This window comes from Syngnathoides biaculeatus, chromosome 6 (assembly GCF_019802595.1).
Source record: "Syngnathoides biaculeatus isolate LvHL_M chromosome 6, ASM1980259v1, whole genome shotgun sequence".
In the NCBI taxonomy this organism is placed as follows: domain Eukaryota; kingdom Metazoa; phylum Chordata; class Actinopteri; order Syngnathiformes; family Syngnathidae; genus Syngnathoides; species Syngnathoides biaculeatus.
Window position 1 is genome coordinate 31,354,622 of NC_084645.1, and position 15,722 is coordinate 31,370,343.

Below are 15,722 nucleotides of genomic sequence, written 5' to 3' on the forward strand. Positions count from 1 at the left end.
TTTCCATGTAAATTTTACATGACACCAATATCTGACGCATGTTCGATTTTTTTTTTTTTTTTTTTTTTAACTACTTGGGAGAAGCCCAATTCCAAACCGAAGAGATCCAATTTCATGCATTTTTTTTTTATTTTCACGCTGCCACAACGCATATCACAAATGTGCAACTCGAGAGCAAAACAATCAGAATTGTGCCACTTGAATCACGCCGTGTAAATCCGGCGTTTGTGTGTTACCATGCGAGGAGAATCTCTGTTTTGGTACGTGAAATCCAGCTCCTGACCCGACGGACCGCTGCACAATACGATGGGAAGGAGGTTCTCGGGTGGAATGACATGGCCTGTAGCAACAAAATAAAGGTGCATGAGAAATGAAAATACAAGAAAAATGCTGACCTTAATTTTAAATGTGGAAACATATTTGAACCTGTTTTTAATCACTTTAAGAAAAATGTCAACAGTATTTTTTTTATTAAATGCTCATCGCACACCTCCTTTCCCCTTCATTACCACAGAATACACGATGGATCTGAAGTTTATGGTGGAGTTTATAATTATATGCTTGAAAACACTAGTAATTATATTTATTACAATCCACAGGTACTTAAAAAGTAGTAATACATTATTGACTCAAGTATGAAGGGGGAAAACAGACAAATACACAATACGTAAGAATGCATACTCTATACATAAACCTTCCCTAAGAATATGTAAATAAGTGTCATTATTTTTGGGAAGAGTTACATATACATAAATGCCAGCATATAATAAAATGCATGTGTGCGTGAATAAAAACCTCCCCCACATAAATACATTTCCACCACCAGATGGTCAGTATTTTGCAATTGACTTAACTTCACCAGCTACTCAAGGTGGGAAATTAATTTCTTATTTTGATCCAAAGTAGCAGATTTCCGTGCAATTTTACTGAGATATTATCACATGATCTTTTCATCGGAACACAATTTTTTTTTTTTTTAACCATACCTAGTGTTGAAAAAAAAAAAGGAATGAAACAACCCAGTTTCATAGAAATATAATGGGATGGCCTTTTTTTGCTTGCAGCACTTCAACTCTCAACAATGGCTTAGTATTGAGCAATGCAGTGAACCGAGCTCTTAAAACATATCGATTTGAAGTTTGCAAGGAAGGCGAGCGACTTCCCCCGCATACTAAACCGCAGTTACTGTCCTTTGCCGTAAAAACATCAATATCGACAAAGCCGTTACGGATATTTAGCGGATTGGCCGTGATGCCAAATGGGCTCGCACATACCGCAGGAAAACTCAGCGATGCGCTCTTCTTGCACTCCAGCCGAGAACAGCAGCTCCTGTTTGAAGTCGGACACCTGCACAAAAGCGGCATTCAGCACCGGCAAAATCACTTTTTTTTTTTTTTGTCATTACGATCAACTCCACATTACCACTACAGACTCACCTGCATTTTAGGGAAAAGTCACTTCCTCGTACACTTTGAAGGCATCTAAGCTTATAAAGCTTAAATTTACCCCCCCCATTTATGGTGGGTAATACGTTCCAAGACCGACTTGGATTAGGTTAAAAAAAAAAAAATCCACAATACAGTACCGTGACAAAATAGTGGCTCCCTTCTCAAATGTTTTTATTTTTGCATACTTTCCCCACTCCTGGGGGAGGCCCAGAGGAGTTCCACAGATAACACGGAAGTGGCACAAAAAAAATGTCTGGAGGTGTTGAGCGATTGGCCGAACGAAAGGGAGAAAGTTCATCCATCACTGTGTTAAAGATGACCACAGCTGAGAAGGCAGCCAGTTGGCCGTTTAGCTTTGCAACACACATACACACACAACTGACCAAGGGATGGCTTGGCACACAGCGGAATATCAAGATACCATAAGATGTATTGCTGCCCTGCCGATTTAAAAAAACAAAACAAAACAGAAAACAGTTTGTGCAAAAACAAAATATCAATCCAGCACAAAAGTGAAGCTATATAGAGCTCGTGTGCGTGACATCAACATTTCCACGGCACCATATTATATCAAACAGAGCTGCTCGACACTGTGGGAGACATTGAACCGGAGGAGAATATTTACAATACCCGAGACCTGTTGTGCTGTTGGTCGTCACAACAGACAAGACAGATATTCAAAAGAGGTCATTCAATAGCATACCAGCTGAAAAGACAAGAAAAGATCAATGGATTTCGGCAAAGGTTAACGTGTGGCCGAACGCTTCCGCGTTCACGAGCTGCCAAAACTGTCGTCTTTTTTTTTTTTTCCCAATCATAGTCAATGAATGCTAGCTTGTGTAAAACCGGGGGGCATTTGTTTAAGTATTGGTATTTGTATTGAATACTAGCTGAAAAGATCGATGGATTCTGACAAAGGTTAACGTGTGGCCGAACGCTTCCGCGTTCACGACCCGTCAAAACCGTCACTATGTGGGATTTATTCCTGATGAGAACAGATCCAGCAACAAAGTATTCGTAGGTGTCCAGACTTTTAAACGCTTTCAAACTTTTCCGTGTAAATCTCGACGACTTACTCACAAGATACATGCGTATATCCAGTTCTCCAAGACATGCGGAGGGAGTTAACAGTCCAATTTCTTATTGGCGAAAACATCGACTTCGGCATTAAATAGGGATCCGAGTCTATGCCAAGTGTCTATAAATTTTCCAGGTAGCTTAATTTATTATCACCTTCTAAATGTCTAACTGTATCGGACAAAACTCTGTGCATCGTGCTATAAGACATATTTTCGTGTCGTCTCCAACAGACTTAGCATTGAACAATGCTTTGTTAGACCGGCAATATGACGATGTAAACAAAAGTCACGTGATTTTATGACATAGTTGCTATAGTGGTGGAACATTCAAGAGTAACTCACAGGCTGCATCGTCCCTCCAGCAATGATCACGGCTCTGCACTCCTTCAGCACTTGGGAGAAGTGGACGGCCGGGTTCAAGAGAAGGAACTTGATGCTGCTTTCTGACAGATTTCCTACACATTTGTGTATTCAACTTTACAACTGGGGTCTTTACTGACCTCTATTATGAATGCTGCGGGTTTAAAACGGTGCCGGTACCTTGTCTGTGTAAGACCACCCTGCCGTCTTTGTTGCAGTTGGTGAGAGCCATAAAGAAGCCCTCCACTTGCAACATTGGGGAGGCAGCCAACATGTTCTCTGCTTCTAAGGACCCCTGTTGGTCGTTTGGAAGAGCTGCAGGCAAGAGGAGCTGGATTACAATCTTTAAAGCTCCACTGTCATGAAATGGATGATTTTTAATATGTTATTAATAAAAAAAAAAAAAAAAAAGGCAACTGGTATGGACCCGTCCGTTTTTTCACCACAAAACATGATTTTGATGTATATGGCTTTTTGTAACTCCCGCCATGAGAATCTTCTCGAGGGATTTGTTTTCGAGAAGCATAAAGTGACATACATGGCAGGACCGGCCTCAAGTGGACTCGTTTGTTTCTATTAGTTTTACCTGCTGGAAGGTAGCTCGTTGTTCCTTCATTTTAGCTAAAATGCTGGCTCGTTGTATTGCTGGATATTGCTTGAACACTCGGGAGGATGGATTTACCTTTCATACTTTTCAAAAAGACCCGATTCATCGTGAAAAATGGATTGCACAGGTGCAAAGGAGGAGAGCTTTGTGGGTTCCAAATGACAGGTAAGGTATGTGTACAGCCACAAAAAAAATAAAAAAAACAATGAGGGGGGCAGGGGGACATAAACCTTTCTGAACGTATTAAAAGATCTGCGTACATGAGTCAGGGGTGCTAAATGTGTCAATGTACTTCGTCGGCGCCACAGACGCCTTCGGCGGCCCCTCGGCCGCCCTGGACGGCTTCGGCTGTGTGAGAGTCTGTTGTTAGTTAGAAGTGATCTGCATATTATCTAAATATGGCTCGAAATGATAGGGTAATATTGCCCCGGTTACTTCTTTCGATTGTGAGATGTTCTATTCATCGAAAAGAGCTTCCGTGTCCCATAACAGGTGTGCCACTATGTGGTTTTTAATGGCAAATGTCCTGGTGGAACATCTGCTGATGACGTCGCAGGCAATATGGCTTCCACTTGGATGTCGAATGACACTTCCGCAACTTTGTGCATAGATGACACGCTCTCCGCTCAGGTTTACTTTTTCGTATAGATACAATGTTATATGTATTTTTCAGTACAATATCTATTTTAGAATGTTTATAGGCATCACAGTGGAGCTTTAAGGAGACATCCATTTTTTGTAGCACTTTTCTTGACAAAAGTACCAGGTGAGCTAGAGAATAATGCAGCTAGCTTTGGGCAAGCCAAGTGGTATACAGCTTGGACTGGGTCACAAAAAATAGCACGGCATTTTCAGACCTATGAATAACTAAAACGTGGGGTGGAGAAAACCTGCACACGGATCAGGAAAACATGCAAACGTCACTAAAGGGAGGCCTGTGCTAAACCAGCAAAACCTACTAGGGTCCTTAAACTTAAAAATTTCCACAGCTGTATTTGACCAGGATCTGAACTCCAACCTGGTGCCTTGCTATGGTTGTCGCGGAGGGACTGAAGATAGCGGTTCAAGCCCTCTGTGCGCCGGTTCTCCTTGTTGGAGCTAACATGAGTGTGCAGACTCACGCCCGACCCCACATACTTCTCCACAAAACCACCCAGCTGAGGAAAACAAGAGAGACACGCTTGTGAGGTTTTTCAATTGCACGGGGCGGTTAAATGACTTGGAAATGCCAACTCCGCAGCGACTTACTTTTCTGCTGATCATGCTCTTCTCAAAGTATCTGTGCAGCTAGCAAAACAGGGAAGAAGACCTTTTAAGTTGTATTATCACATAAAGTTATTGATCCATCAATGCACCATTTTCATTCATTTGAGTCTAAATTTGTTGGGCCACAACATTAGGTACCCCTGCACACCTGTTGAGATCCAAAATAAGGGCGAAATACAAATTTATGTTTTTAAAATTAAAACAGCTGCGACTTAACTGGCACTCAACTCAGAGCTCTTGTATATCAAATCAAATTTTGCCCATAGAATTGATTGTAAATGCCATTAATCTGTTTAGCCCGCTTAAAAAAAACAATAATAGAATGTCATTTTTGATAAGACAAACAGCACTGTACAATTGTGTAGTTTGTAAAAATTCATGGATTCATTGTTTGGCTCCTCTCGGTGTATATGCTTGGCCATCAAGGAGGAGTACAATACATACATATATGTATTAATCAATAAGATTGACAACTGCTTCATTAACTACGGTGATGTTTGTCTTTTCCGTAGAGGATGAAGAACGTATATTTCTGGGAGTGCTGACGCAGTGTTTGTCTACATGTGTTTCTCCACCATTTGTGTTGAAATACTCATCGCTTAAATGCCACGACATAACCGCTAGTTTAGTTAGCCCGTTTGCATTATTTTGGGGATTAACCTTGTTGATTTAAAAATTATACAAGGTTATGTGGTATTTGGTTAAGTACCCAAAGTTTAATTCTCTTAATTTTATATTTAGTTTTCCAACAAACTTCAACTTGGCATGCTTGTTTTAAACAAGCTGTTATCTGACAAACTAATACTTAATATGAAGTTTGGTGCAGCCATTCCGTGCTTCTAACTCATTTTTTTGCTTGCAAATCAATACTTTTTTCCACCCCCCACATTTTGAAAATCAGACAAGTGACAGCTTCCATCTAAAAAAACACGAGATGGATCAATTGTGGTCCTAAAGCCTTAATGGGCTTATATTAGTCAGATATTTTACATGTTTGATGATCTTAAAATTAAAGTCAGCAAACCTTACAAAAATACAGCATAAGTATTTGAGAAGGGGCCCAACACTTTCACAGCACTGCGTTCCTTCATAGAGTTCTTGTGTTGTGTCTAATTAGGTGTACATAATAAGCAGACTAATACCTTAAATAAGTTGATGTTGTCAATTTGAGCTTTGAAAAGAAAGTCGTTGATGGTAAGCATCTCTGTTGCTGAAAAACAAACAGGAGAATTCTTGGATCAAACGTTTCCCACTGATGTTTGCCTGTGACGGTGCGTGTATGTTTTCCAACCTGCTTGTGTGGTTTGGCTTTGTGGATTCTGGCCCACCTTGCCTGAGGAGATGACATTTACATCACGTCACGTATGATAGTAATGGTTGTCAAAGGCAATAAATATATTTTACTCACCTCCCAGCACTCGCACGAGCCCCTCAATCACAAAGAGAACTTGTTTAACATACATCACATTTTTCGCCTTCAGACGATTTCTGAAGAAGACATAAAAGGAGATGTGTATTTTTTTAACAATTCATAACAGTTCCCTTCTGGCTTAGTAACAGTGACATGTTTTTGTCAAGCCCATAAAAAAGCAGGCAGTAAGAGTACGGATTTTATTTTCACTCGTGGAGGTAGTACATCAATACCAATCTGCCAAATTGCACTTGTCAATTAGTGGGCAGATCCATGCAATGGACCTTTCTGACCTGTCAATCACTCTTACAATAATAGCCAATCAGATAGTCGCATTGTCTTAACCCCTGGCTTGCCACGACCCTTTTGTCGTCATGTCCCACAAGCAATCCTGGTTATCGGTCACGTGCGGTTGGAAAAATTCACGTTAGGAAGAAAATGGTCCTCAGATCCGCTTGGGGAACGTGCAATTCTGATGAAAGATATTCTGCTAGGTTACAAGGGGCCAGGTTGATTCATTTTCCAGAGCCTAAAACACAGTTGAGGAAGTGTCTATGATGGAATAGCACGCGTACAACAAAGTGTGAAGAATATCAATAAACACAAGGCTGTATGTTCAAAGGTGAGGGAGAAGTACCTTCTCTGAGTTTGATTGAATTATTATCAGTGCTTTATACGTTGCAGGAGAACAAGTTTGTTAGTCTATCACTGACCTGCTGAATGAAGTGTCTCATGTTTTATGCCAAAGAGTCGGGTTAGGGATACGGAAATGCATGATGTCATGCAAGAGAAATGTTTATTTGCCTATATTGTATCACATCGGACATTTAAGATAGAGCACTGGGTTCCATTACGAGCCAAGTCAAATGAATACACCCACTCACTTATAAAGATTACAAAGACTCATGACCTTTCCAAGTAAAACGTACTCACCCTGCTTTACATGCGCAGTATGATTCCACTATTTTATCCTGTTGGTTTTCAATATGAAGTTTGTGAGGCGTCAAACTTTTTCACATCAATCGGCAACATTTCGCTGAAACTCTGACATTGCGTCCTGCTCCGTCCAAAATCTTAAAATCTTAATTCCGTGTACATATCCTTGCGTGAAATAGTTGAGACCTCTCTGAAGAACTTGGACAAGTCTGACGCATTTGGCAAAAAACACACCCCAATATTATCTGGAAAACGCGATAGAGAATCAAGTTCAAACCTGTTATGTTCAGTCGCCATTTTGGAAGATTGTGAGGCATGGCAACTGTTGCTAAGGGGTACGTACCTGAAGCTCGCCAGTCGGAAAGGTCCATTATCACATGCCGACACAAAGACCCCCTGCCCACGTGTCAACAACTTCGTTGAACAGTACATGCCACTTATCAGAAGCTAACCTAAAAACACTGTAGCTCTACTTATGGCATGGCGGATCATTGCTCAACCTAGCTTCAAATTCATGGGTGGAGAATCTCTGCAGGACCGAGAGTGTGTAAAATGACCAGCTTGTGACATCAAACGAATTTTTGTAACTAGGCAGTTCACAAACGATTTACCAATGTCACATTTCACAGGTAGGCGAGCACTCCAGAACTGTTTTTTTTTTGTTTTGTTTTTTTGCTCACAAGCTATCAAAAATGTCAGTCAGGAAGATGTCAAAGTTACTCACTTGAAGCGTTCCGCGTACTGGCTGAGCTGCGAGTGAGCCCGGCAAAGCTGCAAACAACAATATTAGCAGATCTCGGGTCACGCACACAAAAAAAGTTACGGCATCTCGGTCGTGTGTTTACCTGCGCACCGCTGAGTTCCGCGCTGTGTATGCGGGAAAGTGTGTCACTGAGGTTGTGGGCTTCGTCTATGATCAACACCTGTTCACACAAACACGTTCTACTGTCACCAACGCGCCGCTTCATTATTCCTCTGCGGCAAAGCCAGGGATATGTGACCTAACTTGACTGAGGGAGAGACCAGAATGATTTTGCAATGCCCCCACTGCGCATCATCAGCCACGGCCCCATCATGGATTTTTGAGTGATTGCGTTTTATGGGGTTTTATAGGATCCAATCAAGATCATATATTTTTTTTTTTTTATACCAACTGCATACCCAGTGAGAAAAGGGGAGTCGGTATATTGTTGTTTAAAGGATTGGATGGTCACATTCTTAGAAATCTTGTTGACTACCTGGTCCTTCAGCTGAATGCCTGCTGCCCGCCGTGTTGCTTCATGAAGTACCATCTGATAAGGCAACACCACCAACTGCACAGACAAAAGCAACAAAATGTGATTCAGTTTTTGGACAAATAGAACATCACCTGGATGAGCAGTGACAAAAGGCGGAGGAGTACAAACCTGCGCCTGGGGGACAGCGAGACGTGTGGCGTAGTAAGGACACGAATGGCTTTCCCTGCCAAGCTTCAGGAGCTGCTCGATGTCATGGACCCTGCCAAGGAGTTCGTCCCTCACCTGTTGCAGCGCCGAGATTTTGTTGTAGGGACAGATGCTCTTCGCCGGGCCTCGCTTCTTCTTGGCGGCCTCCTCGTGATGTGGCTTCTCTACAAATAACAGACCATGCTTAAAGCAGTTGTGAAAATTAACAGAGTACCACTACTTCGTTTCTGTATTGAAGTAGTTAATGTGTATTTTTTGTTGTGATCATTAGATAATTTTGCATTTTTTTGTGTTACTCTGTTGATAATGTCAGCAGAGCTATGGTTTCAATAGCATAAAAGTCTGAAACCTTTTGCGTGCAGAAACTTTTTTGCTTGTCAATTTATTAAAACGCTTATTGTGTGTGGATAAAAGTAAAGGAGTTGAAGCAGCTTTCATATTCCCCCCCTACATCTATCTTTGTTTCTGCTTGACTACAGAGTGTGAATACTTTTGCAACCTTTGTTTAAATCCCATGATAGTGTGAGACCTGAACCTGCCTACTTATCCCTTGGCCCCAATTTTTCTCACGTTGTCTTCCTCGGCTTGTCTGAGTGTTCACGAAATACAGTACAATGATGCCTCATTTCACGACCACATTCCCTTCCAGAAAACGGTTCGAAAAGTGAATTGTTTGAAAACTGAATCGATGTTTCACATTAGAAACGAATGGAAAAAGAAATTATGCGTTCCAAGCCTAAAAAATTAGACTTAAAATAATTTTTTAAGCTTTTCCTGAGAATAACCTGCGAAGTAGAAATACATGTACAGTTTAAATACTTTATATAATAAAATCATTTAAGAAATATATATATTTTTTTGCTTAAAATATATGCTTTAGTAGTAGAGTACCCTTGGCTGGGAGTGCATTGCTGTATCTGTAACGACTTGACCCCCAGCCTTTTAAACTTTTTTTTATTAACAAAAGTGCGCTCGTTGCGCCGCGCCCATTTTGTCATTTCAATTTCATTGGGGGGCGGGGGTGTTCGAATTGTGGGTGCGTCAACTGCTTGCGCTACGTGCGGTGTTATTTCTGTGTTTTTTCGACGGCGTAGGAATTCACAACAAAGCGCGTCGTGGGTCAGCTGGTCTGGCCGCGCGCAATATGGCGTTCGAGTACCGATTTTCATTCGAAAACAGAAGCAGACAAATCTCAAAATTTTCGTTCGAAAACCGATTCGTTCAAAAACGGGGACGTTCGAAAAACCGAGGCTTTACTGTATGTGATTTTCCCCTTCATTTTTCTCACCATGTTTGTTTTTCTGCATCTCCAAGCAGCGGTCGTTAATGCGCTGAATGCTGCCCAGGCGTCGCACTTCCTCATTGACGCAAAGATTCTGCAACGCGAGATGTCAGGGTTAGCGTCGATTTCATCCATTTTCTTTATTCTTATTCTTTTCAGGTTTACAGTGAAAGTTATCCAAGTTGGCTATGTGGAACATTACACGACAAGTGGTTCCACTGCATCACGTTTCCTAAGTAAGAACACAATTGTGCCATTGTTATAAATGACCAAAACCAGGCATGGGTTGGGCTGACACTGTGAGACCTTGAAAAAGGCAGGGCTGAAAACTGTGACCGAATGCATATGCCACCTTTTTCTCAGCTTGCGCCATTACAAATTTCACCTTGTTGTATTTTGCGTGAGTCCATGTTTTGATGTTTGAAAGTGGCCTTTTTGTCCAATGCAATCGGCTCCTTCTCCGCGTATGAGAGCAAGAGCCTGCTGTGACCCAGTGTCAATCATTAGGAGTTCCTTTTGAATTAAAAGCGACCCACTGCAATATGATTGGTCGCCTGTTGCGACATGTTTCACTGATTCTTCCAGCGCTATTATCACAGCACCGTCGCATACGTGTGCACCACTTCGGCACACCGCAGAGGAGCCAGTACCTGGATTCCCTGCTTAGTTTTTCCGTCATATTCATTTCACTCATTATTACAAACACAGAGTCAACAGTTACACAGAATGAAAATACTGTATGTGCAAGTGTAAAAACTTCAAACTCCTTTAAAGGGGATTGTATATCACTAAAGGGCATCCGGCGTAAAAACTGTGCCAAACAAATATGAGCGTTCATCGAAACCAAAGAGAAGGTTGATGGATGTTGTGAGCGAAGACATGAGGGCAGTTGGGGTTAGAGAGGAAGATGCAGGAGATAGGCTAAGATGGAAAAAGATGATGGGACAAGCCGAAAGGAAAAGAAAAAGAAAGAAGAAGTATATCACTAAAATAAAATGCTGTGATTGGCTGGCAACCAGTTCAGGGTGTACCCTCCCTCCTGCCCGATGACAACTGGGATAGACTCCAGCACTCCCACAACCCTCATGAGGATAAGTGCCTCAGAAAATGGATGAATGGATAAAATAAAATGTCATGATTGCAGTATTCATGATTTACTGTACCCGTGTTCAGTTTGGGACTATGATTTTAAACAGGAAAATTGCTTTGTTTCACAACTAATTACCAACATAGTGTGAATAATTATGAATGATACTTTTATATGGCAGTGGTACACTTGTGCAATCAATGCTTAAAATTGTTTTTACTGGGGATAGTGGCTTCGGAGCCCTCACAACAACAACTGGTCCCTCCGAGTTGTTTGCTTGGTCGGCTGGTAAGTTTGTCAGGTAGATAGGTTTGTTTTGTGGGGAGGTTGGTATTAATAGCCCTTTGTGCGTGTGTGCGCATGTTTCACCTGGCGGGAGCCCAGCGTGACCAGACTGATGTCCTTGCTGAAGGGGCTCTTCTGGACCTCGTGAACGAACTGAGCAAGCTGGGAGTGTGTGCGACTGCAGTAGTAAATCTGCGAAAAAACAATGACACACACGTACGCACGCACACAATTCTTATAGTATTCACACGACAAGGCATCACAGGGTTCCCACTCTTTCCTTGAAATTATTTTCCAGGACGTTTTCAACTGCTACAGTGCGAGTCAAGATATCACAACATACACTTGTAACCCCCCCCCCCCCCCCGCTCCCCAAGCTTTGGAGAAGTGTTACTTTTTACAATTGTACCTTATATTTTGTACATTTAATCAGAGTGCTTCAGTGTTTATTCTTCTCCCTGTTTCTCCATAAAATATTTTCATATGTTCAATAAATGACCAAAACAATTTCCTTTCGTTAATCTGTTTACTTACTGTATTTAGTTTACAGATTATTTTGTGCATGACGACAGGCCCACTCCAGTTCTCCGCTGCTCCTCTGTCACTCAGAGGCAAAGACAAAGAGAGGGAGAAAAACCTCACACTCGATATACAGCAATACCTGAACTGAAAGTTGCTAGCTTTAGTACTTATTTGGAGACAATAAACCCTTACTTGGTTCTGAAAAGTCAGTAAATCTAGCGACAAAGTCACATGGAAACAATGGGCAACAGAACTGCTCTAAGTGAATATGCAATTTGATTGGTTGGAAGCGTCACATGGGGCGCTGTGTCGGCTAGAAGCAGAGATGGCTCAACGTTGCCCATTAAAGGCAGCAGAAAACATACACGTGTAAAATGTTTAATCCGTTTGTGTTCTCCCAAAAGGCAGAGAGAAGCATAAGGACGAAAAATAATTTTCCAGCACAACGCAAGCTTTTCCAGAACATTTTACTTTTTGGGTCATTTTCCATGACTGGAAAATTGGTCAATCATTTTCCAGGTTTTCCAGGACGCGTAGGAACCCTGCATCACTTTGTGCTATCATGTAACATGCATCACAACCTTCGTTACGTGCTCTTCAACTAGCTCGTCATCCTCTTCTTCATCCCCACAAAATCTGAGGAGATATAGGAAATATCCCGCTGTTATTATGTGATCAAATCACAAAGGTCACAAATCGAATGGCCCCCCACACCTGCTCTTTGATTTGGACTCGTCGTCGCTTTCATATTCTGCAATAATAAGATCTTCGTCATCTTGATTTGCCGCTGCCTCTGTTTGATCTTCTTTATTGAGCTGGAGCAACTTGAATGCTTCGTCCTCCTCACAACTCTGTGGACACACAAGAGGCAAAGAATACACCTTTGAATCGGAAACCATCATTGAAATGAACACCAACCAGCCCAGGAACTTTTGAGTTCCTGGTAACTGGATCTCCTGGTGACAAAGGGTTTTTGTGGCCTATGTGGTATGAATTTCCACTGCATCTAGTAGCTCACTGTAGCTTGACCAAATGACACCACATTACTGACACCTACTGGATCTAAACAAAAATGTCTTATTTTAGTTATATATATGATTTAAAACCTAACATATATACATATGTACATACGTGTGCGTGTGTGTGTATGATATGTAAACACCTAAGGCAAGAAAAAGGTGGCCAAAAAAAAAAAAAACCCACTGTGGGAGGGATCTGAAGCAATTCTTTGACCGCTGCAGAGATTTTTCTTTTCCCAACATAAACTAAGCAATGTGGAAGACGAACAAGCCTTAAAATGAATCCATCCATCCATTTTCTTAGCCGTTTATCCTCACGAGGGTCACGGGGAGTGATGGAGCCTATCCCAGCTGTCAACGGGCAGGAGGCGGGGTACACTCTGAACTGGTTGCCAGCCAATCGCAGGGCACATGGAGACAGACAACAGCCGCACTCACAATCACACTTAAGAGGCAATTTTGAGTATCCAATTAATGCATGTTTTTGGAATGTGGGAGGAATCCGGAGTGCCCGGAGAAAACCCACGCAGGCACGGGGAGAACATGGAAACTCCACACAGGCAGGTTTGGGATTGAACTCAGGACCTCAGAACTGTGAGGCCAACGCTTTACCAGCTGATCCACCATGCCGCCTTAATTTCTCATCATTATTTCTATTTTTTTATCTAATATTTATTATTTCTGTTCATTTATTTTGTAGGATAAATTGTGTTTTTTTTCTTTAAACATTTCTTTATGTTTGCATTTTTTAGATTTGTATATTTTTGTTTAAAAAAAAAAACAAGTATTTTTCTGCACTCCTTTTAATTTATGTTTCAAATTAGCAGTTATGATATCTGAAATGTTTTTATTTGCCCTCTTGAGATTTTATGTAACTGTAAGGCACTTTTAATAACCTTATCTGCTAATTGGCCATGAGAAATACAGTATCGTGAAAAAGTGTTGGTCCCTTTCTCAAATTATTTTGTTTTTGCATAATTTACCTAAAATCAAACAAACGTAAATATCAAAAAATATAACCAAAGTTAACTTAAAATCCCGTTTTAAATGAAAATTAAAGTAATAATAAATCATAATAATGGTTCATGCAGAAAAAGGTATTTACACCACACAAGTAAATCATTTTTTGAGTCTATTTTTGGGGGGATTTTTTTTCCTTCAGACTTTTTTTTTTATTAGGTCCAGAACTATGGAAAAGTGCCAACGCTCTCAGCTTTAGAGGTCCTTAAATGCACCAGTCTCAGAAGAAAACACAAAGACCAAGCCATGACATTACTTCCATTCAGTTTCACAGATTGGATGTTACTTTTGTTGAACTCATTCACAGTCTCATCAGTCTTTGGCTCTGATTTACAGTTTTCAATCTTTTCACAGCTTCACAATCACTTGTTTTTCCAAGCTTGCTCTCCAGCTTTCATGTTGGTTTTAATAGCGGTGTGTTTATTTGAATATGCACTCTAATGTACACTACATCAAGTCCTTGTAGACAACCAGATATTTTAAGGAAAATGTTAGTGCTTACCTTTCTTTTCATTGCATACTTAAGTTGAACATTCTTTCTGATCAGTTCTAAGCGCTCCTCTCGCTTCTTTCTTTTTATTTCATCGTCCTATAATAAAACAGAGGCGAGTCTTAACGTGGATGATCGCGTTTAGAAAGACATCTGTAGGTTGATACTCTCACCTTCAACTTGAACATCAAATCCCGTTCAGCTTTTTTTTGCACAAAACTGGTGATCCAGTCTGGCTCTGCGGCCGAACTTTGGACACGGTCCTCTGGATCGGATGAAGAAAGTGACATCTCGCCCTCCTGCAGCTGGACGGCCGCCTCCTCTTTTCTTTTATTTTCAAAGTCCGTCAGCCAGCTCAGCGCTCCGCATATCAGACTCAGAGATTTGCCCTGGATCAAAGGTGTGTTTACATTTAAATTTGGAATCTTCTTACGTGTAATGTTCCGAAATATACCAGCATACCGTCCCAGTCGGGCTCTCAAAGATGCCAACTTTTCCTTGGTCCAGTGCAGTGTACAAGGATCGCATAAAATCCTCTTGGATGGTGTAAGCCTGGTAAGGAAATGGAAATTGGGATCTGCCATTTTCCATGATGAAGAACCTGAAGAACAAAATCGAGACGCCATTCAATTAAAGGGGATGTGTTCTAGAAAATTCGCTTTATTTTGTTAACTATACCCAAAACGTCAAAACTTTAGATTTTACATGTGTATCACTTATTTATCAGATGCTGTTTACTGGCATCTAAAAAAATAATGAAATATAAAAAAGAATAGTTAAAACATCACATCGACTTTATGATCTACAGGACCCCCATTTTTCACACACCTGACAGTGCGAATTCGTATTACTTATTTACGAAGAGAACCATACATTTTGTAAATGTTCAGCACCAGCACGCTACATATCGTATTATTTTTAGTCATCGATTAATCAGTCGTTTGTTTAATTAATGAATTGGGAGAACTGTTTTAATTGTAAATGAACATTACCCATTAAAATTACATCTATTGAACACCTTAATCTTGTAAATGCTCAAAATGTACTAGAGTACTTCAATACTTCCAGAACACACAAACTAGGTTTTTAGGATTAAACAAAAAAAAGATCCCCGGATTAACTAGTTAAACTCAGGGTTAAGGTTCCAAAATATGGTACATTCTACATGTATCAATCACAACGTTGGGTAACACAAATGAGACGTTACAAACGACGTAATTTAGCATTACTTACAGTCACTTTTAAGATCGTCAAGAAACCTAGTCGTGCTTTGGGTCGACCAGTTGGTCATTCACGACTAAAGACAATCTTTAAACGACACAATTACGAAAAGATGATAAGCGTTGGACTGTTTTGACTAGTTTCAACTCCCGCGCCAAGAGGGAGCAAAGGGCACAGAAACAGACCAATGAGAAAAGAGCTCAACTAAGGTGTGCGCGTTTTACTGAAAAGGGTAGAATCGTGA

The 15,722-nt window shown here is 40.9% G+C and overlaps 1 protein-coding gene across 6 annotated transcripts in view; it reads right to left on the reverse strand.

Annotated features, from left to right (window-relative positions):
* ddx11 (DEAD/H (Asp-Glu-Ala-Asp/His) box helicase 11) overlaps positions 1 to 15,722 on the reverse strand; it is a 49,289-nt gene that overhangs the window by 5,139 nt on the left and 28,428 nt on the right. For 5 of the 6 annotated variants that reach the window (XR_009795301.1, XR_009795300.1, XM_061822009.1 and 2 more), the window contains 20 exons: positions 14,720 to 14,858; positions 14,431 to 14,646; positions 14,270 to 14,356; positions 12,443 to 12,579; positions 12,310 to 12,364; positions 11,291 to 11,398; positions 9,841 to 9,928; positions 8,514 to 8,716; positions 8,346 to 8,420; positions 7,953 to 8,030; positions 7,832 to 7,878; positions 6,169 to 6,248; positions 6,052 to 6,093; positions 5,903 to 5,970; positions 4,743 to 4,781; positions 4,513 to 4,651; positions 3,068 to 3,202; positions 2,870 to 2,982; positions 1,275 to 1,347; positions 237 to 340 (listed from right to left, as the gene is read on the reverse strand). Coding sequence is in view for 4 of the 6 variants with exons in the window: in XM_061822009.1 (XP_061677993.1) it covers positions 237 to 340; positions 1,275 to 1,347; positions 2,870 to 2,982; positions 3,068 to 3,202; positions 4,513 to 4,651; positions 4,743 to 4,781; positions 5,903 to 5,970; positions 6,052 to 6,093; positions 6,169 to 6,248; positions 7,832 to 7,878; positions 7,953 to 8,030; positions 8,346 to 8,420; positions 8,514 to 8,716; positions 9,841 to 9,928; positions 11,291 to 11,398; positions 12,310 to 12,364; positions 12,443 to 12,579; positions 14,270 to 14,356; positions 14,431 to 14,646; positions 14,720 to 14,848 (2,016 nt within the window). In the remaining 2 variants the exon portion in view is untranslated. Of the gene's footprint in view, positions 1 to 236; positions 341 to 1,274; positions 1,348 to 2,869; positions 2,983 to 3,067; positions 3,203 to 4,512; positions 4,652 to 4,742; positions 4,782 to 5,902; positions 5,971 to 6,051; positions 6,094 to 6,168; positions 6,249 to 7,831; positions 7,879 to 7,952; positions 8,031 to 8,345; positions 8,421 to 8,513; positions 8,717 to 9,840; positions 9,929 to 11,290; positions 11,399 to 12,309; positions 12,365 to 12,442; positions 12,580 to 14,269; positions 14,357 to 14,430; positions 14,647 to 14,719; positions 14,859 to 15,490; positions 15,659 to 15,722 lie in introns of those variants that run through there. The other variant, XM_061822010.1, reaches the window with a different exon arrangement.